We start from the raw sequence: 23,685 nt of genomic DNA on the forward strand, positions 1-23,685 counted from the left end.
GTCTTCAGAAGTGATCCTATTGGTTTTGGGTGAGAACAGACCAAAATACTCCTTTTCACAATAAATCTTGACATCAGCGGGACGTTTGACAGAAGTGGTATATTATGTCACAAAGGAAAAGTTTGGAAAACTTCCACGTTTATCAGCCATTCATTCTCAAACATATTAATGAATGCCAATCTATTTATTTGTTTTAATAGGCTTTAGAGAAAACCTTGCACTGTGCTGCTGTAATATTTTGTGGACTAAGCGCAATTCACGTCCGACAGAGGGCGTGATCACCACTCCTAATTCAAATCTCTGAAGAGATTTCGTTGCAACTCGTCAAAGCTTATGAAATATAAACAAAACGTGTTTTGAAAAGCAGATTGACCTTATTCACCAAGACCACAAGGATATGCTTTTCAACATATTATAAATTGTTTATTTATTTACGAAGTGTTGATTAAAAGCTATTAATGGGTGTGAAATATCCCTTATAGGGTTATTCTGATAAACACACTCGTGTTTGTAATGGCCTGATATCTGTCGACGGTGGGTCTTTAATCTTTTAATCTTCATAACATCGTTAAGTAGCTTAGTCTCTCTCTCTCTCTCTCTCTCTCTCTCTCTCTCCCATGCCTCTCTCTCTCCCATGTCTCTCTCTCTCTCGTATTACCACACTGTTTGGGTTGAAGTTAAAATGCGGAAGTTTCCGCCCAGCAAAGCCACTGATACCGCGAAGATGAGGCTTGCGATGCCATCTGCGACCATCCCAGCAAAGTGCTCCTCTAACCTGCTCTGCGTGGAGGGACATTAAACTCGTATGGCTTCCCTTCCAGCATCAGAACGAAGAGCATTCGCTCTCAAAATCAACAGGTAACCATCCTATCCTTTGGCTTGACCCCTATAACTCATGCACCTACTGATCATAGGGAATCTGAGTTTTGTTTTGGAGCTGTCTTTCTGTCTGTCTTAAATCTACAGGGAGTTTAAGTGAATTCCGGAACAGGCAGCTACATGTTTGGATATTAACATCAGGAGTGCATGTGGACTAATATCATGAGACATAGACTTATGAGTCTTGAGATTTATTGCTGTTTGCTTATTAAACACCAGTTGACCAGTTATTACTGTTGCGCCATTGACAATTAATCTGTAGTGTTATGTGCAGTCTTGACATGTAATTTTCAGGTTTAATGGCGTCTATTACATGTCACTTTCTACCTGTCACTTTCATTATGCAGATGATCTACATTCAAATACATTTGTACTGTAGAAAGGTAATTGGAGCTCAAAGGATTTGCACATGCGTCCCTTAAGCGGAGGTTCAGTGGAGGTTTTATTCATGTCAGTGTAATTCTAAATTTGGAGATCCGGTCTATTTGATCATTTCCCCTATAAACCCCCTTCCTTATCTGGTTATGTTAGGTCAGTTATGACCCCTGTAAGGTGTCAAGCTAAAGTGGAAGTATGCATTGTTCCTGTTTAAATGCATACCAGGTGGGGAGGAAATTAATATAAGAACAACGTGGAAGACGGGTTCCGGTAATAAAACAAAGGACTCATATACAGGGTAATGATCCGTATTATGCCTTATGAGTTTGTCACACAGGCACACAAAGGCTCATTCATAAACATAACTGTCATATGGCACACTGCTGTTTTTTGTTTGTTTTTTTTAGCAGTATTATGGAATCATGTTTTGGACTTAATCTTTGGTTTCATAATGGACTGTTTTAATTATTTAGAGTTTTGTTGCATTGGACATTAGGTTTTTGTTTTGCTTATTGTTCCATGTTTTCCCATTGTTTCATGGACGGATCTGGTGTTCTCTAAGTTCTAAAATTTGTATGGTTGTTGCTTAGTATTTAAAGGAATAATTCACCCAAAAATGAAATTCTCTCATCATTTACGCATCCTCAGGCCATCTCAGATGTTTCTTTCTTTCGCTGAACACAAACTAAGATTTTTAGAAGAATATTTCAGCTTTGTAGGTCCATAAAATGCAAGTGAATGGGTGCCAAACTTTTGAAGCTGCAAAATCACATAAAGGCATTTTTGTTCAGGAAAAGAAAGTCACACACATCTGGAATGGCATGACGGTGAGTAAATTATGAGAGAATTTTCATTTTTGTGTGACCTATTCCTTTAAGGCTCTGAGCTGGTAATGGAAACTTTGCAGATTTGGAAAGTTACAAAAGCTGTGTCCCAAAGACACACTATGCACTTATAAAATATACTATGCACTCAGCCATGTAGTGTATGACTATTAGTGTAGTATCGTCCCAAATGGATCAAACAAACATATTCAAACAGCGTGGGGTCAGGGTAGCCTAAAGCTTTCAGCACACATTTGTTAGGTGATGTCTTCTCTGAAGCTTCGCTAGCTACTACATTCTTCATTATTTTTATAATTATAATTGTTTTGTTCAACCAGCAGCGCAGCCAGGTAACTCCACCCCTTCTGCTATCTACGGCAAGCTGCATACGCTGAGCGCATAAAGTGTCCAACATTCCACACTCCGTTTAGAAGGTTGAAAAAGTGCTCAGGGGTATCAACTTTTTGCTGCATTTTCACAGTGTAAACCTACTACTTGCACTACCTATACTACAAAATGGTGTAGCATAGTGCAGTAGTGCACGGTTTGGGATGCACCTTAAGAAATTCCTTGTCACCTTTATGTGCTTATGCACTTTACACCAGATTGCTCCAAGGAGGCTGTCTGTGAATTCAATATAAATTGCTTTGGATGAAAATGTATTTTCAATTTCTAAATGACAAGTCATTCATTTCAGTCTTCATCACCTTCAGTGTAGTGAGTACTCAACAGCATCAATGGCTTTTTTTTCAAACCTGCAAAGGATTGTTTCTCATGTTGAGACATGTTGACAGTAGAGATGTGCATGAATAATCGATTAATCGAGTACTCGATCAGTTTTAAATATTTGACTTGTAAAAGCACTACTCAAATATACATTTTCCTTTGTGCCTTTGACTGCTGTGGGCAACAATGAAACTGCTTTTCCCACGTTAATCTTGCCGTTACAGCTGAATGTATTGATCGGTGCTGAGGATGCATGACATTGTAAAAGGAATAACATGGGGAAAAAACAGGTTCTAAAGTTGAGGGTTGAACATAAATTACAAATTTCAAGTAATTGCTTACTTGTTTTTTTGTTTATGTGTTGGAGTGATCGACTACAAAATTACTTGAAATGCCCATCCTTCGTTGACAGGCATCAGTATCCAACGTGTATCACTTATATAGTGTGTTACATAATAATGATCATGCTTTAAAAATACCAGTTTTTCAAGCCTGTTTCAAAAACATCAAAAGGTATAGTGCAACATTTTTTACATAGATTTCTGAAAAGTTTGTAGTGTGTTTTAGGTTTAGGCTACTTCTGTTTTGGGTAACTATTATTAGGTAATTAACAGTCACTGTTTCACTTCTTCTTTGTAAGGACACAAAAGGAAATTGAGTGTGACTCATTGAGAGCAAGGAGAGATCATAGACAGTTAACACATAAAAAGGCCAAAAATGAAAATTCTGTCATCATTTATTCACCCAATTTATTCATAATTTATTCATGTCGTTCCAAACCCGTATGACTTTCTTTTGTTGAACATAAGAGCACAAATCTTGAAGATTAAAAAAAAAAAAAAAAGTGATGGGTTTTCATTCTCTTACATTCTGCATCTCCTTTTGTGTCCCATGGATGAAATAAAGTAATATGAGTTTGGAACAGCTTGAATGCAAGTAAAAAAAAAAAAAAAAAAACAGAATTAAAGCTGTTCAGTCAACAGAATGATTCCCTGATCTTCATAAAAGTGTCTACTCCAGTAAACTGCAGTCTGACCAACGCATCTCACTGGGGGCCGATACTTGCTGTGGCTGCAGCTGCTTGTATTGCAAAAGAGCTGAATTCATGCCGTCTCGTGCCGACAGCTTTGAAAAGGGGAAAACATCAGAACATACAGTACGCTGCAGATTTTCCTTGCAGGTTTCAACTGCTCATGCACCAATCAAAAAATATATTTGCATGAATGATGCATTTGCTCCTGAAAAGTCATAGGCACACAGCTGAGTGTTGCGTTGAAGAAGGTGCCCTGAGGTTTTTTTGTTTTGTATTCTGTGACACTTCTTCCTCTTCATAATCCTTCATAATTTCATTAGCATATTTCAAAATGCTTCTGTATGAGAAGTGATACTATATGTTTTTAGGACAGACACTGTGGTGAAAACAGAATGTAATGAAACGTTGCAGTCTATAAACGAAATCCTTCAGTCAGCAAAAAGGCTATAGTTTAAGGAAATGCTTGACCATATCACGAGAGAAGTTCTTTAATTTCAGTTAGCATATCTTCAACTGGTGTTCCAAAATAAGTTCCATTCGATGGCAATCATAAAGTCTGATCTATCACAATCATGTTGTGTGGCACCCTGACCCACAATCATACTTGGCTCTGACAGTTCAGGCAAACAAACTTTGGAATGTGGCTTACATGACTGCATGTCTTGTCAGTGTGCACAATCTGTAATGAGGTAAAACAAGAACAACAATAAATTTATCACTCTTGTTTTTGATGTTGCAGAATGACTCTGTTGTGGTTGTGTACATTACGCTTTATCTTATAGCATTCTCTCTGAATAGAGTATGCTTTTTGAGTTGGAATTTTATCTACATTACATTGCGTTACAAATTTGTTTGGAATCCGACTACACTGGTCACGCTGCATGTTTCGCACTGTAGACTCAAAAGAGTCCTTTGTTCAGGAATCCGACTACACTGGCCAGGCTGTATGTTTTCCACAGTTGCCACTGAATGGTAAAGCAGAAAACACTCTTATGCCCCTATTACTAAAGTAAAACAAACAGGGGTCGCAAGCTAAGCTAACTTTGCCATGGTTAAAATAATAGCTTATTATTTAGCTTACATAATAGTTTGAAATTCAGATTTAATTTAAGTATACATCAGTGGTACAATGGTGTAATGTGTACATAATATTGTATTTTCTTTGGGAATTATGAATATTTCAAGAAAAGGGTGCAATAGCACAGATTTTATGATGATATACAATCCTATAAAGAAACATATATTGCCATACTGAATAAAAATAAAATGGTATTTAGTGAGAGCTGTACTGTAATTGCATTTGGTGTAAGTACCACATGCAAAAGCCTCCTTTTAGAGGGTGTGCCCAACATATTTGCACCAGGGGCGGATTATGACTAGCAAGGGCCCTGGGGCCAATTTTCTTTTAGTTATATCAAACTTCAGCAGTCAAAACTTACACACAAGCTCTTTAAACTGCTTTAAGATCTTTCTTTCTTTCTTTCTTTCTTTCTTTCCGTTAAACCTGTAAAACACTTATAACTTAAAGTATTTAAAATGTATAACTTCAAACATTGTCTGAAATGTTTTGTCTAACCAACATTATAGTTTGTCTCAACAAACTTTACGTATCTAGTTTAGTCAATGCTTTTGAACCACACAAAGTAAAATATCAATATTACCTTTTTCCCAACCACCTAAGCGGAGTTATTTTTTGCTATGTTGGGCAAACATGCAGTTGCAATGAATAGTATAATGGTTTTTGTTCAACAGTCCTTTTATACAAAGAATAAAGCTTAACCATATAAAGACTAATGAAATAAGTCAGAAAATTATATTTTTAAACCTATTTTTCTATAAAATAATGACATTTAAAGCACATGCTGCTTGAATTCAATAAATACACATTTTGAAATATAATAATCTAAAAATTTCTGTTAATTTTATTTGATCAAAATCAGCAAAGATTTCACATGAGTACATCAAGATATGGAAATTATTTTACAAGGTCTTCTACTTCCAGAAAAGCATGGAAACTTACACCAGGTGGTGATATAAGATTAAAGAGTTGCTAATTTTTTTTATTAGAAACCGAAAGTCAAAAGTGTCCTATAAGAGTGCTGGGGGCCCTCATAGTCACAGGGCCCTGTTGAGGGGCCATTGTTTAATCTGTGGGGACCACATATCTCTGCACCTTCTTTCATTAACCTCCAATACCGTATATGGTACATAGTAAAACAGAAATACAGCTACTGAAATTTTCATACACTGCTTTTATAGTGATGAATATTCCATTCAGAGAGGTAAGACTGTAAAAGTTTTGGGCCATGAATTGTCCCCCATGCAGCCACCATCCATCATTGCCTTTCATGTTTTATTGTTTTTTCTTCATAGTGACTGTGATAATAGTCATTCTACACATAGCACTGAAATTGTATGACTGGTTGCACTATAAATGTTCTGCACGTTTTTCACAAGGGGTGTGGAAATGCAGTCTATTTGCTTTTTAATAAAAATGTAATCCTGTAAAATTCAATCTTGTTTTTATGATTTTTTGTCTTGGATTTTGTCTAATGCTGCAATGCAGTGTGTCTGTAAAAATATTGCAGCAATTTGACTACAATAAACTATGTTGTGTGCACTAAATACTTTCTGCAGCTGCATAGATATTCTGTGAGAGAAAACATTTTGTATTTGCCACAATTCAACATTTTGTATTTGCATGCTATCCCATCCCTAACTTGACCTTTAAATGTAGTTAATGAAGTCTTTGTGCCTGATTTTGTAGACTTATCCTTGAAACCCCTTTAATAATTAAATCAAATATCCCTCTTGTTTTTTAAGGTTTTCTGTTGGCATTTATGGTCACCAAACCAAGTCTCAAAACAAATAAAAAATGGCAGCTATATTTTTGTGCTAACTGCTATTGTCATTGCACTGTTTTTTTCTTGATCTGAAGCAGAGTTGTGGCAAGATCTAGGTCACCCAAAGCAAGGAAGAAGGGGGAGCTGGTTAAACAATCCAGCGTGAGTCTTTTTTTTTATTGAACACATATCGCAAGCACACAAAATACACAACAACAACAACATAAACAGTCGCATGCTTTTTTCTCTCTCCCTCTCTGGCGGTCTGGCTCGCACTTATCCCTCTCCAGCTCTCACTACAGTAGAAAACTGCTGCTAGGATTTACACCTGGAATGAATTTTCTCTTACCACTTTCATCTCCCGGACTCTTTCTCCATTCATAAACCGGCGCTCGACCACGCCCCCTACACCACATACCCCGATCGCCCGACTCAGGCCTCCACTAATCCACTCCCCCCATTTCTGGCGAGGAAGTCCGTAACGGCTACCTGCGCCCCTAGTCTATGGACCACCTCAAACTTAAAAGGCTGAAAAGCCAGATACCAAAGGGTGATCAGCACGTTGGCATCTTTCATACAATGGAGCCACTGGAGAGGGCCATGGTCCGAACAGAGGGTGAAGGCCCATTCCAGGAGGTAGTACCGAAGGGTCAGGACCGCCTCTCTCACCAAGAGTTTCCTGCTAATGTACAGCACCCCTGTACGATGTGTCGGTCTTTTAAAAATAAGGGAGTGTGAAATCAGGAGAGTGTAACAGCGGCCTGCCACAAAGTGCAGCTTTCACCTGCGCAAAAGCCTGTTGGCACAGCTACGTTCACTGAACCGGATCTGGTGCTCCCTTATTAGTGAGATCAGTCAACGGGCTGATGATGTCCGAATAACTTGGCACAAATGCAATAATTTGACTCACCTCCTTTATGGTATTGGGTCTCGGACAGGTCACAATTGCTGCGATTTTATAAATTTGGGGCCACACTTGTCTATGACCCAAGTGGAAGCCCAGATAACGTACTTCCAACCACCCAATAGTGCACTTCTTCAGGTTGGCGATCTCAGAACAGCCCTCACGGGGACCGCTTCTCTCCACATTTTAAGGAGGTTGAGGTGGTACAATCTCTGCCTCTATCCGTTCGTTTTAACCTCATAATCAATTTCTCCAACTCGCCGTGTGACCTGAAAGTGTCCTTGCCACTTGGCAAGTAATTTAGATTTCGATGTGGGGAGCAGTACAAGGACTTTATCTCTTGGTGTAAATTCCCCTAATCGAGTACCCCTATAATACAGCCAGCTTTGATGTTCTTGAGTCTGAAGCAAATTCTCCTGTGTTAATTGCCCCAGGGTGTGGTGTTTTGTTCTCGGTTAAGAATGTATTGAATTTTGTTTTTGCACTGGACACACTCCTCTATCCCCTTCGGTAATCAGGTAATTAATTGTTCCAGGACCACCAGATAGATTACGGCCTTGACGTCGTATTGCCCTTCCAGCGGCCGTGCTCACCAAGCGTCAATGAGTGTGGAATTGCTGGCAATGCTGTTCTGGGATGCGGCTGACCTGCCGCAATATGGCTCTCTTCAAATCCTTGTACACCAGGAGGTTGTTGACTGGAAGTTGCTGGACTGCAAGTTGTGCTACCCCGTGTACCGCCTTCTTCCACGCCTCGGCCATTCGCTCAAACAGATCAAACATTAGATGTAGGCCTAAGGGTCATCTTGCGGTCCTATCTTGGGGAGTGGCAGTTGTCACAGCTGGGGTCACGGTGGAAGACTACTCCTGGGGTACTAAGCTCCGTAACACCTGCTGGTCCTCTGCTTGAGCCTGGACCAGTGCCTGGAACCACTGCTCCTGTTCCATGCTTAGCTCAAGCAGGGCCTGATGTTGAGCCTAGTGGATTCTGGCGAGAGTCTTTATGACTTCGGCCAGTGGCGAGGACACCACGATGACGTTTCCTTCCTCCTTAAACAATCCAATGCAAGTCCTTTTTTATTTAACAGACTTTTCAGTGTCTATCGCTAGCACACAACATAAACAGCCGCATTCGTTTCTCTCCGTCCCTATTTGGTTGTCTGGCTCACACCTTTCCATCTCCAGCTCTCACAGCAATAGAAAACAATTGTTAGTGATCATTCACTCCAGGTGTAAATCCTTACCGCTCTCATCTCCCGAAATCGTTCTCCATTCACAAACCGGCGCTCTACCACACCCCCACACCAGCACTATAGTGCATTATGAGCAATAAGCAATGTCAACACATGTCTGTAACCACCATGGAAATATTCATCCAGTCCTTCCCATGAACACTTCATCCTGTTTAATGCTGCTTTAAAATGCTAGGGGACATTTAAAAAGTGTTAAATTATTACAGGCACCCCAGCACCCCTTTAAATTACAGTCCGTGTAAATGGGGAAATAGCACTCATTATGGCTGGTGACCCATTTATTTAAGGCTTTTGACAATTGGGTGCACAATAGCACTCTGTTGTATTGCGGACTGGAGGGCTGGCTAGCAAGCTCAATACCTCTCCACATCTAAAGTGAATCCTTTTGGTAATATGGTAGAGCAATGAGGAAAACAGCCTGCATTGTGAAAATTGTTGGCTAAAACACTGTGGGAGTGTGACTGAAGTGTGAAAATAAGAAAAATAATTTACTCTAAACACTTTGACTCTATTAGTTGTAAAACACGTTTAAAGGTATGAAGGTTTGTTACTTGTTTACTATAAATAATAATTCTGAACCATATTTTGGAAGTGGTGATTTAATTTCTAGGCTTTCATTTCATTCTAGGTATATGCTGTATATATAACAATATTAAAAGCAAATAATATAATGCAACTAACCATATAACCATGTAAAGTTTGGATAGCAAAGTAAATAGGCTAACACTTCCAATATATTTAGTTTTTGTTGATGTCAAAGGCTCTACATTCAATCAAATTCTACATTATTTTTGTGAAAATTCATCTGTCATTTGGTAATAGTCAAATTACTGTACGTTCACACCAGAAGCGGCGATGCAAACATGGACAGGTTGCATGACATGGCCTCATCCTCAAAATGTTTTATATAGATAATTTTATTTCAGGACATTTTTGTGTACTTTTGTACAATAACCTATTTTGGTACTGTGTTGGGTTGCTACTTAATGTGAAACCAGTTGAAAAACACTATATTCAAATTTAAGCACATGCTGTTTAATTTTTACACTATGCATTTGCATTATATCAGTAACGCTGAGGCAGGTCAGGGAATCTGGGTCACTGTCTGTATGATGTTTTCTGCTTCGCCTGAAGTGTTTTGAAAGCACAGGCACATACACTCCAGTGTTCGGGAGACATTTCATCATAGTGTCGAAAGAATTTTACGCTTCATTTGTGAATCACAAGGTGTTTTTTAAAAAAAAGCTGATTTGTGCATGTTGTAGAAGGCTTTGTTTTTGTAGTACTCAATTCTTTGCCAGAATCGTACAATGATTCTTTGATTTCACATTCGTGATTGTGAATATTTTGAAGAGACATGAAAAGACTGCATTATAACTTGATTGATTTTAAACAAATTTATGAACTCCAGAATAATGTTACAATAATGGGGCTTTCACACTGGTCACATTTGCTGTGGTCCGATTCCGAGTGTGATTGTTCCCAGTGCCCTGTTGGTCTGGATTCACACTCACTTGATTCTATCGAACCTTGGTCCATTTGTGTTAATCTTACGTGATCACAAATATGCATTGAGAACACAATGCAACTCATAGGTTTTTTTTTTTTTTTTTGTGCACTGCAGAGTGAACAACAACTGCGTATGTTTGTGCTTGTGGAGTTATCGCCACTGTCATCTCCTATTATACCCTATATTTATAACCTATAATAGTATTCATAAGATAGACAGACAGACAGACAGACAGACAGACAGATAGATTGACAGACAGACAGTATTTATAGTGTTGATTGTACTTGTATGTCATTGTGGTGTCATTAATTTTTTCGGGACTTTCAGGAATTAAAAACGCATGCTCCGGTTACTTTACTTCCTAAACAAGTGCACAACCGAGTCCGAATTGCTTTCACATTCATGCTACAGTTCCATTGCAACCGAACTCACACCACCTCCTACAGGTAGTCTCGGGTTCGGTACCGTGGTGCACTCCCTGGTCTGCATGACAGCTTTCACATTACCAATCTTTTATCTGAACCGTGCTCTGTTTCGAACTAAACTGCCAGTGTGATAGCACCCTAAGTGCTTTTATTAATGGGAAGCTTCTGGGGGGTAGTAGCCATTCTAGTGGTTAAAGGAATAGTTCACCCAAAAAATTTTAATTCTCTCATCATTTACTCATCCTCATGTCATCACAAATGTGAAAGACTTTTTTTTCTGCAGAACACAAAAAAAGAAATGTAGAAGAATGTCTCCGCTCTATAGGTCAATACAATGTAAAAGAATGGTGACCAAAACTTTGAAGCTCTAAAAAGCACATTTAGGCAGCTTAAAAGTAATTCAAAGGACCCCAGTGGTTAAATCAATGTCTTCTGACTTGATCCAATTGGTTTTGGATGAGAACAGACTGAAATGTAACTCCTTTTTCGCTGTTCATCTTGCTATTTCAGTCTCTGGGTACGATCATGATTTCAAGCTTGTTTACAGTTCCTAATGCTTGATGCATGAGCAGAGCGCTAGATTGGGCTAGGAAGTGTAATCGAGATTCAAGATTTATAGTGAAAAAGGAGTAACATTTTGGTCTGTTCTCACCCATAATCGATTGGATCACTACAGAAGACAGATTAAACCACTTTAGTCTTATGGGTTACATTTATGCTGCCTTTATATGCATTATGGAGTTTCAAAGTTTTGATCACCATTCACTTGCAATGTATGAACCAAGAGAGCTGACATATTCTTCTAAACATCTTTTGTGTTCTGCAGATGAAAAAGTCAGACACGTCTGAGATGGCATGTGGGTGAATAAATGATAAGAGTTTTTCGGCTGAAGGTTGACTGATGACATTTTTGCATTTAGCTTTGGTTAATGTCTGACTCTATTACATGCACACTGTGATGAGTGTCTAAGTGGTGCCTGTACAAACCACCTCTCGAGAATAATCCTCTCTTTTTTGTGTCTTTTCTTCATCCCTGTTTCTCTCTTTCTTTGCTGTATCAGACACTCTTCTGCAGAGATCCGGAGACACTTCAGTGGGACCAGCCATGGTTCCCTGCCACACCATCGGCACAGTTACAGCTCCTCTGGCCCTTTCTGCTTCAACATAGTGAGTGTTGCACTTTCACTGCTACTGCTCTTCAAATGGAACCCAGTAGATTAACTATAAAGAAACAAACAGACATTCTATACATGTGTGTTCACAAACAGTTGATTCTGGATGTGGCGATGTACTTGTAGGTTAATGTTTCGGCCTGTGACATCATGGTCTGTAATGCAGCTTGATTTGATGTTAAAGAAAAAAGTGTGGTAGAGAAGGCTATATTCACACTTGCAATCTTGCGACTTACTAAAGCACAATTGCGAGTTTTATATGATTGTTCTATAGTTCATAACAAGAGTAATTGACATATAAGACATAATATGGTCAGCTACTTTGTTAATATTTGTAATTAATGCTGCCTTTCCAATCAATTAGTGTAAGATTAGTAGAATTTACATAAACATTTTAACTAACTAATTTTTTGTAGGGACAAAAGTCATTCTTTAAACAAGCTTTGAAATGTATTCCTGAATTAATTTAATGCTGTTTTATAAATCATTATATAAAGGACATTAAATGGTGAACTCCCTATTGTTACTCTAGTAGTATAAATATATATAAATCAAATAAATTAGTATTTTTAATCAATTATACATAGAAAGCAAGCAACTGATTATTTGTTATTGGTTAATGCTCCACCACTACAAAACAAGGAAAATAGAACATTTTGATGCAACAGGGGTAGACCTAAAGTAAATGGACTGCTGTGATAGATGCTTCCTAGATGCTTGTCATGATTCGGTAATTGTGCTGTATTTTGACTATTAATTGTGCAGCCATAATATAATATTATATTTATACAATGATCAGCCACAACATTTGTAACAAGTAAAGGACAGGCAAGTAGGAGGTGGGAACTGGCTGAACAGTAAATGTAAGATTTAATGTAAAACTCAACTTAAAACAACATAAGACAAATAGACGCACACACAAGCGTGGCCATGTGCGTCTCTCTCTCTCGAACCGGCGTCTCCGGTTGCCACTTATCTTGCTCTCCTGCTGATCAGCTGATTTAGTGCTGGCCATGCTCCATCATGGCCCGACCACACCCTCCTCCTCGTCACAACATTAAAACCACCTGCCTAATATTCTGTAGGTCCCCCTCGTGCCACCAAAACATCACCAACCTGCATCTCAGAATAGGATCACTCAAGACACTGTTATGCGTGAAAATCCCAGGAGATCAGCAGTTACAGAAATACTCAAACCAGCCCATCTGGCACCGACAATCATGTCACGGCGTAATGCTGCTGATGTATATATATGATGTATATATGGTAGAGAAGGCTATATTCACACTTGCAATCTTGCGACTTACTAAAGCACAATTGCGAGTTTTATATGATTGTTCTATAGTTCATAACAAGAGTAATTGACATATAAGACATAATATGGTCAGCTACTTTGTTAATATTTGTAATTAATGCTGCCTTTCCAATCAATTAGTGTAAGATTAGTAGAATTTACATAAACATTTTAACTAACTAATTTTTTGTAGGGACAAAAGTCATTCTTTAAACAAGCTTTGAAATGTATTCCTGAATTAATTTAATGCTGTTTTATAAATCATTATATAAAGGACATTAAATGGTGAACTCCCTATTGTTACTCTAGTAGTATAAATATATATAAATCAAATAAATTAGTATTTTTAATCAATTATACATAGAAAGCAAGCAACTGATTATTTGTTATTGGTTAATGCTCCACCACTACAAAACAAGGAAAATAGAACATTTTGATGCAACAGGGGTAGACCTAAAGTAAATGGACTGCTGTGATAGATGCTTCCTAGATGCTTGTCATGATTCGGTAATTGTGCTGTATTTTGACTATTAATTGTGCAGCCATAATATAATATTATATTTATACAATGATCAGCCACAACATTTGTAACAAGTAAAGGACAGGCAAGTAGGAGGTGGGAACTGGCTGAACAGTAAATGTAAGATTTAATGTAAAACTCAACTTAAAACAACATAAGACAAATAGACGCACACACAAGCGTGGCCATGTGCGTCTCTCTCTCTCGAACCGGCGTCTCCGGTTGCCACTTATCTTGCTCTCCTGCTGATCAGCTGATTTAGTGCTGGCCATGCTCCATCATGGCCCGACCACACCCTCCTCCTCGTCACAACATTAAAACCACCTGCCTAATATTCTGTAGGTCCCCCTCGTGCCACCAAAACATCACCAACCTGCATCTCAGAATAGGATCACTCAAGACACTGTTATGCGTGAAAATCCCAGGAGATCAGCAGTTACAGAAATACTCAAACCAGCCCATCTGGCACCGACAATCATGTCACGGCGTAATGCTGCTGATGTATATATATGATGTATATGTAATATGTATGTCTAATATGTTATATATTTTGTCACATAAATTCTGAAAGCTGTCTTTAAGGGGTAGGGTTAAGTTTTGGTTGTGTGGTAATTATAAATAGCTTAATTTAAGTCCATGCAATATAAAAACAATATAAAACATGCTAAAAAAGAAGTCTGCGTGTGTGTGCGCAAACTGGAAGCACCAGCTGTAGTGGTCTGGTTGGCTTGACCCTGACCCTGACCCATTTTCAGCAGGAAGGGAGCACTAGTAGGTTAGAGCTTAACCAGTCACACACACACACACACACACACACACACACACACACACACACACACACACACACACACACACACACACACACACACACACATGGATTTTAGAATCTGTATGCTTTACAGAAACACAATCTTACCTCCTGATATTTTTGCATTATTTCTAATCTAGAAAGGATGCAGGGAGTGGTGAAATTATATTGTTTTAATGAATTATAGCTATTCTTGGGATTAAACATATTTTACTTTACTAATAATCTGTTTAGATGAATAATATGTAGTTATGGTATTCCGATATATAATGGCATCTGTTGAGTTCTTTTTCACATGGTTACACCTTGTAACCTATTTTTCACAGTTCGACTTAGAATGACTTCTTAGTTACTGTATCTCACTGCCAGTGAATTTGAATGTTCTTGATCAATGTAAACATACAATAGTTATGTGATGTAAATGGTCCACAATACCTCGTGCTAGCTTGACACTGATCATGTAATTTCTTCAAGGATTCTTAAAGGTGGAAGAAAGCTTTTGTAATGTCCAGTGTTTTGATTTCAACTTAGCTTTGTGCTTGTGGCAATAAATGTTTTCACTCTACAAATATGAGTACACATGCGCCCTTGCTATTTCATAAAAGCTAGTACAGGAAGTGGTTGTGATGTCACATCCTGCTTTTAGAAGACCAACAATATAGAGTGTGTCTTGTGGCTCAAACCTATAAAGGAAGAGTTTTGTAGAAACAAGGGAACGTTTTTTATTTCCGGGCAACGCCATCTTGACAGTTGCCCTGTAGTTTGTTCGAAAGAAGCAGTCGGTGAGTGTTTTTCTTCGTCCTCTTCAGATGCACTTTTTCTGCCTGCTCTATGATGTTTGTATAATTGGTAGATGCAGTATTAAAACTAAACTAAATTTATGGTGCATGCAGCCTGTGTGGTTTATAATAATAGTTCAATAATGTTGAGTCAAGATCAGGAACTTTTAAGATTGCTTCAGTGTTCCACAGAAGCATAGTTAGGCCTGAAGATAAAAAAAAAATGAACAAACAATTTTATGAAATAATTAAGATGTTTTGAGTGTGTTTGAGACACTGTTTTATTCTTCTACTTTGGCTTGTTTCTGAAAAGGCATTTCACTCAGATTTTGTGCATTTCTGAAAAAGTTTGTTGTGAATGATGTAAGTGGATCTCCCATTGGATATCCTATCATGGTCATTACACAAGATGTAATAACACCTCCACCCATAAATTATATCCGTGTTCATCAACAATTACCAGCTGCTGCTCATCTGTCAACTGCTGCAGATGTGGGCGGTTCCCCTGCTCTTATCTGCTCAGACAAACCACACAGTGTTTGCAAAAAGGCTTGAAATGTTGTTATGTTTTAAATCCAAATGTCCAAAATACTGAACCATACTAAACCAGACTTCTGACACTCCATGCATAGGCACATGCATTAAGCAACCAACACCATAATATTAGGAACAAAATCACAATGTGTTTTCATGTTTTTGCTTTTAACTGGGATACAGCGACTGGCTCATGTCATATGATGAGTCATATGAGTGGCACAATGACCTATATTGTTTATCTGTCACTAGGGGAAAAGACAGCAAAATAATTATGTTGTCATAGGGACCAATCTAAATATATATATATATATATATATATATATATATATATATATATAGGTTAGAGCTTAACCAGCTCTATATATATATATATATATATATATATATATATGTATATATATATATGTATATATATACTATATATATATATATGTATCATCTTTTTTTTTATAAAAATACAAAACCAACTATAAAATACAGTTTCATGGCAGATATTTTATTTTTTTCTGGTTAATTTTCTCATTTCACTCATTTTGGATGGTTTCCAAGATTAACTTGGGTTGGCACCAGAGATTGCTGAGCTTTTTATTGCAGAAAACACAATCATGATTTACATTCAAGCCCTATGTATAAGGAAATCAGATTAAATTGGACAACTTTTACATTGCAGGTGTTTTTTATTACTATTTGTTTAAAATGTTCCCCCTTTTCTCCCCAATTTGGAATGCCTAATTCCCACTACTTACTAGGTCCTCATGGTGGCTCAATCCGGTTGGTGGAGGACAAGTCTCAGTTGCTTCTGCTTCTGAGCCATTCAATCCACATTGAGAGTGAGAACAACTAATCGTGACTCTACCCTCCCTAGCAACCGGGCCAATTTGGTTGATTAGGAGACCTGGCTGGAGTCACTCAGCACGCCCTGAATTCGAACTTGCGACTCCAGGGGTGGTTGTCAGCGTCAATACTTACTGAGCTACTCAGGCCCCCTACAGTTGTTTTTTTTTTTTACGAAACGCCTTAGGCATACACTACGGCTTATCTAGACTGATTGTTTACTGATGTTCTTTTTGATGCAATGCAACATTTATCCCTTAACTTGCTTTTCAATGTGTGTCAAGACAATATTTAGATTTTAAAATGTTTATCAGAATTGTTCATAGTGCTAGGAAGACCTTGTGTATAGGGGCATGCATGCACTTTGAGATATCTGAAGCTGTTTTTGTTAGAGCATTTGTCAAGAGATAAGAGAGAGGCCTTTTTCTAGACCTAAAGTCTGAACAATGTTTCAAACATTGTGTTACCTAGCTGCAAGGATTCCTGAAAAGTAACACTTATTTGACTTGCATTCTTCGGCCTCACAATTTAAACAACCGTTTAAAACAGAAGTCAGATTGATTCAAATTTATGTGAAGTTTTAGACATTAGCATTTTCCTAATAGCATGTGTTTAGTGATTTTACATAATTTGAAATGGCTGTATGAACAAACCATCTCTATGAAACTTGTACACTGCCAGTTAAATGTTTGGACACTTGATTGAATTTGTTTCTTATGATCTTAAGCACCTTTTGATTGAAAACCCTATTAAGTGCCTACCTATGAATGTATGTACAAAAGACTAAATGCATTTATATATATACACACAGCCATGGCCACAAGTTTTGGCAGTGACATAAATGATGTGTTTTGCAAAGTTTGCTGCTTCAGTATTTGTAGATAATTTTTCATATGTTTCTATGGTATACTGGAAAACAATGAAAAGTATTTCATAAGTTTTAAAGGCTTTTATTGGCAAAGAGTCGATATTTACAGTGTCGACCCTTGTTCTTCATAACCTCTGCAATTCACTCTGGCATGCTGGATATCAGCTTCTGGGCCAAATCCTGACTGATGGCAATCCATTCTTGCCTTATTAGTGCTCGTAGTTCATCACAATTTGTGGGCTTCTGCTTGTCGACTTGCCTTTTGAGGATTCACCACTGGTTCTCTATGAGATTAAGATTTGGGGAGTTGGCTGGCCACAGATCCAAAATTTAAATGTAATGTTCACCGAGCCACTTCATTATCACTCTTGCCTTGTGACATGGTGCTCCATCATGCTGGAAAATGCACCGTTCATCACCAAATTGCTCTGGGAGAAGTTGCTCTTGAAGGACGTTTTGATACCATTCTTTATTCATGGCAGTGTTTTTGGGCAGAATTGTGAGAGAGCCCACTCCCTTGGATGCAAAGCAACCCCACACATGGATGGTCTCAGGATCCTTCACTGTTGGCACAACACAGAACTCATGGTAGCATTCACCTTTTCTTCTCCTTACTATCAATTTTCCAGATGTCCCAAAGAGTCGGAAAGGGGCTTTATCAGAGAAAATATCTTTGCACCAGTCTTCTGATGTCCAATCCTTGTACTTCCTGCAGAATTTCAGTCTGACCTTGATGTTTTTCTTGGAGAGAAGTGGCTTCTTTGCTGCCCTTCTTGACACAAGGACATTGTCCTAACGTGCAGATGCACTCACACCAACCTGCTGCCAATATTGAGAAAGCTCTGCACTGTTGGTGACATGATTCTGTTGCTGACTCCTCAGGAGAAGACGGTCCTGGCGCTTGCTGGACACTCTGGGACTTCCTGAAGCCTTCTTCACTGCAGTTGAACCTCTATCCTTGAAGTTCTTGATGATACAGTAAATGGTTCTTTCTGGTGCAATATTCTTTGCAGCAATTTCCTTGCATGTGAGGCCATTTTGATGCAAAGCAACGATGGCTGCACGTCTTCATTTAGATGTAACCATTGCTAACAAGAACACAATGATTGGAAGTGCTTATTCCCTCCTTTTATAGCAATCAGTCTGCTCTTATGATCCAATCAGAATGATTTCACCTGACTAGTACCTGATTTCACCTGACTTCTCTCTTTCCCAGGTGCTGCTGATATGATTAGTGAAATTATGTTAGTTGGTCATTTTGTTCCAGGGCCAAAAATTTGGGTTTTTGTGATAGTTCATTTTTTGGCCAATGAAGCTTTTTGCAATTATTGAAAATGCATCTGATCACTCTGCTCTATAATCTAGAAACAATGTGAATCAACACCACAACAACTGAAGCAGAAAACTTTGTGAAACACTAGCAATAATTTTGGCCACGGCTGTACACTGGCTGCTAAAAGTTTGGAATAATGTACAGATTTTGCTGTTTCAGAAGCAAAGTTTAATTCACCAAAGTGACATTCAACTGATCACCGTGTATAGTCACGACATTACTGATGTAAAAAAACAGCACCATCACTATTTGAAAAAGGTCATTTTTTTTATCAAATCTAGACAGGCCCCATTTCCAGCAGCCATCACATCAACACATTATCCTTGAGTAATCATGATGCATTGCTAATTTGGTGCTAGAAAATCACTTGCCATTATATCAAACACAGTTGAAAGCTATTTGGTTTGTTAAATGAAGCTTAACATTGTCTTTTGTGTTTGTTTTTGAGTTGCCACAGTATGCAATAGACTGGCATGTCTTAAGGTCAATATTAGGTCAAAAATGGCAAAAAAAGAAACTGCTTTCTCTAGAAACTCATCGGTCAATCATTGTTTTGAGGAATAAAGTCTTTTGGAAATTGCCAAAAAACAGAAGATTTCATACAAAGGTGTACACTACAGTCTTCAAAGACAAAGGACATCTGGCTCTAACAAGGACAGAAAGAGATGTGGAAGGCCAGATGTGCAACTAAGTACATCAGAGTCTCTAGTTTGAGAAATAGATGCCTCACATGTCTTCAGCTGACAGCTTCATTGAATTCTACCAGTTCAGCACCGCTCAGTTTCATGTACAACAGTAACGAGAAGACTCAAGGCTGCAGGCCTTATGGGAAGAATTGCAAAAAAAAAGCCACCTATGAAACAGAAAATCAAAAAGAATAGGTTATAGTGGGTTTTGTGGGATCAGCTAGACTGTAAGGTGTGTGAGAAGTGCCCGACAAGACAGCCACATCTATGGCAAGTGCTACGGGAAACATGGGGTGAAATGTCACCTGAGGATCTGGACATACTGACACCTAGAATAAAGCTAAATTGCTGCACGTGGAGAATTCTTTGAGGACTGAAATGTTTTTTTTTTTTTTTTTTAATTGTAGTAGTAATTTTTCACATTATTAATGTCCGGACTATACATTGTGATCAGTTGAATGCCACTTTGGTGAATACTAAAAACATGTTTGTTTAACTAATTTACCGATACCAATTTCTTTCCATAAGAGCAAAATCCAAACATTTGGCTGCGTGTGTGCGTGTGCATATATACACATACATACATACACATTACTGTGCATAGTGAGGAGTTTTTCAAATATTATGCCATAATTAGTTTTCATTTATCAATTAACATCAAACTATTTAGATTTAGGCAGTCTCTATTGCTTCTGTCTCTTAATGTAATTCCAGACTGGCTTGATGTCCAGTGGGGGGGCTCTGTGGGGACAATGCCTTCTGTTGCAGGGCTCCCTGTTCTTCTATTCTGTTTTATTCTATTTGCAAAAGAATGTTTGGGAGTCTAAAATGTATATTTCCTATTGACACACTGAAGCTGAAGATATAAATAACCATCTTAAGACAAATGTTGAACTCCTTTAATACTGTTTAAAAGCATCCCAGGTGAATACCTCATGAAGTAGTAAGCCCAGAGCATATACAGAGCTGTAATCTAGACAAAGGGTGGCTACTTAGAAGAAGCAAAGCAAAAAAAAAAAAAAAGATCTGATTTGTTTAACATTTCTGGTCATGGCAAACTTCCCGTACTTTCATCTGTATGATTTCATAGTTTTGATGGCTTCAATATTGTTTTAAAATGTGTAAAATAGTAATAATAAAGAAGTTGTTGTTCTGTCCAAACAAAGTGTAAAGTGATTGCAACCAACCAAAGCACTATAGCGTTTACTTTGACCAATCTAGAATGTCACAGTGAACCATTCTTTAATAGGTCTGTAGCTTTCTATCCCAGGTAATGGCAGAACATGCTCTGCTCCAGACTAGATTTTCACTAATAGAGAGAATATAAATGATGGCTTTGCATTTTTTTGTGCTATTATGGTCTGATCAATCAGCTTTAAAAATTATTTATTGAGGTCATAGAGGGTACCAATCCTCTGTGTGTTTGTTTTTTATATTTGAGAATGAACTCTGTTGTTATGGTATTTGATAGACAACAAATATTAGTGTGGATGTAATGCATTAGTGCCCGGGGATGATGCATTTAGGCTAGTCTTATCCTTATCTTTGAAGATGCTCTCTGGCCTCTATAGAGGCTGTTAAAATAAGTATGAATTCTCATACTCTATGCTACTTTTGACTTTCATATTGTGTCTATGCATTATTATGTTTTTAATGGCTCTTGATATCATACATCAATGAGATGTTGAGCTGTTGTTCCCTCTTTTCAATGCGCCATATTGCTTTAATCGAGTCAAATACCTGAATGGAAGTTCGCAGCTGGAAGCATTGATCAGCTGATACAGTATATGCACTTGCACCTTATTAGTGTTTCACCTAGTAGCCCATCAGTATGTTACTCAATGGAGTAACCCTGTCTTAAAAGATTTCATAAAATTACTTGATGAGTGCCATTTCTTTCCTGTGTTGATGTATTTCCTATTTGAAACAAGAAGTTTGGGCATGACATATTGAAGGGCTCATCCCTTTTATTTTAAATGGACAATAGGCTTAATTACATCATAGCCCTGAACCATAATTTACTACTGCAGATGGATGCAAGTGGTATTATGGGGAGGGACATTCTCATTCTAGAGAGCATTTGATTAGACAAAAATATGTGTATTTAAAGAAGAGTCATCCTTTTTTTGGTCTGTTTTCCCAGAGAAGAAAGATTGTGAATTTTTAATTGTGTGTATCTGCTAGAGGTTCAGTTTGTCAGCATATGTCAACTTTTAGGAGCACACTTGGATATGGAGGGCCTCTAAGCCTGACTTGGACTAAATGCCACAAAACTTACATTTTTAGTTCATGGGGTCTTTAATGTCTGTATTTGGAGCTGCTTATGTATTCAAAGCACTTACAAATTTCACGTACAATGCTTTCACGTGCAATATATTTTCTACAACTTAAAATAGAGGCATTTCCACTCATTGTCTCCAAAGCAGCACAGGACATCATTTTATGGTACTATATGATCATAATTGTATTTTACTGTGTACTCTTTTGTACTCTGGTTCTCTTATGCAGCCTCAGTCATATGAAGCAGTTGAGCCGGTGGACTTGGATGAGTTCCTGATGTCACATCTGCGCAGTGGAGATGCTGAGCTCATGCAAGAGCTGGGGGAGTTCCCAGACGATGACCTGGAGGTGGAGCTGGTGGAGAGGGAATGCAGGACCATCATTCCCACTTTCACTGAGGAAGGGTAGGTGCTCCATCACTTCTTCTGGAGTTTAGAAGTTGCCCATTGACATCTGCTCTTGATGGACTCATTGGGATGGAATGATGATGGAAATGTATAAATATGGACTATAAATGTGTATCAGTGAAAACATTTCCTTCTAAGACACTTGTGTAAAAGCATTTGTTTTGTGATTTCTATGATTCCCAAAAATGCTGTCTAGGTAGGTAGCACACTGGGTTTTGAGACACTGCCAATGGCTCCATTCCAGAACCAAGTGAGCTTCCTATGTAGGCAGCATTTTAAGGCAACTTGGTGAACAAAATGTATCCCAAGATCATTCAGTTTGGGAAAAAAAATCGAAATATTAATAAAAATGTTTTACTCTTATTACAAATGGACCACTACACCCATAATATTTTTGTGTGTTGTGTATTTTATATGCTTATTAGAGTATCGCTGTGTTAGTTTGGAAAAATGCTAATGTCAAACTCTAATTTAAAATTGTGAGATGTCACGACCGGCTTGAATGCCGTAACAAAGAGGGAGACCACACATGGTTAAATGCTCAATAAAAGTAATTTATTATAGAAAAGTATTTACATGAAATGAAGAGTAAAAAAAAAAAGGCACAAGAACCAAAAGAATATGAGTCTGAAAGGGGAAGAGGAGAGAGTGAGGACTGGGAGAGAGCCGCTTAAATGCCATGCAGTAATCACTGGCACAGGTGTATCCCATCAATATTGATAAGCCAAACGGCTCCATTCACTGCCATTCTGCAACACCGAATACAAGCACAGAAGAAAAAAACAATATGGCCCAAAAGGGACCATAACACCTTCCTCCATAAAAAGAGATCTATAAGAGATCCAACTAACAAATAAAAAATTAACAAATAGCCAATGCCCTGCATCATCCTACCACTCAGTCCACCCCATGACTCAAGTCCTCAGCAACCATTGGCCCTGTGGAAGCAAATTTAGAACCACAGTGTAGGGAAGAGAATAGACGGAATCAGCAGGGGAGGGGGAAACAAGCAGAAAATACAAAACTTTAGGACAAAGGGGCTCTAGACAAAGCGTCCGCCAACACGTTGTCAGAGACCTTTATGTGACGTATGTCCAGTGCAAAAGGTTGCAAAAACAAGCACCACTGTGTAATGTGCTGATTTGGGCTCTGCAATGAATGCAAATATGTGAATGGGTTATGGTTGAAAAACACCACCAGTGAAACCATGAAAAATCCCACATAAACCTCAAAATGTTGCAGTGCCCAAATCAAAGCCAACACCACTTTCTCAATAACTAAATAATTCAGTTGGTAAGAAGAGAACTTCTTCGAAAAATAACTAACGGACAATCAACACCTTCATCAGCCTGCAATAATATAGCCCCTGCACCCACATTACTGGCATCCATGC

General features: G+C 38.2%; 1 protein-coding gene across 2 annotated transcripts in view; it reads left to right on the forward strand.

Moving 5' to 3' along the window:
* Positions 1-698: 698 nt before the first annotated feature.
* dock8 (dedicator of cytokinesis 8) overlaps positions 699-23,685 on the forward strand; it is a 70,320-nt gene continuing 47,333 nt past the window's right edge. The window contains exons 1-3 of one of the 2 annotated variants that reach the window (XM_052094074.1): positions 699-858; positions 11,836-11,941; positions 22,114-22,289. In XM_052094074.1, coding sequence (XP_051950034.1) covers positions 806-858; positions 11,836-11,941; positions 22,114-22,289 — 335 coding nt within the window. In that variant the 5' untranslated portion in view covers positions 699-805. Of the gene's footprint in view, positions 859-11,835; positions 11,942-15,268; positions 15,351-22,113; positions 22,290-23,685 lie in introns of those variants that run through there. The other variant, XM_052094075.1, reaches the window with a different exon arrangement.

Source organism: Xyrauchen texanus, chromosome 27, assembly GCF_025860055.1.
Source record: "Xyrauchen texanus isolate HMW12.3.18 chromosome 27, RBS_HiC_50CHRs, whole genome shotgun sequence".
Lineage (NCBI taxonomy): Eukaryota > Metazoa > Chordata > Actinopteri > Cypriniformes > Catostomidae > Xyrauchen > Xyrauchen texanus.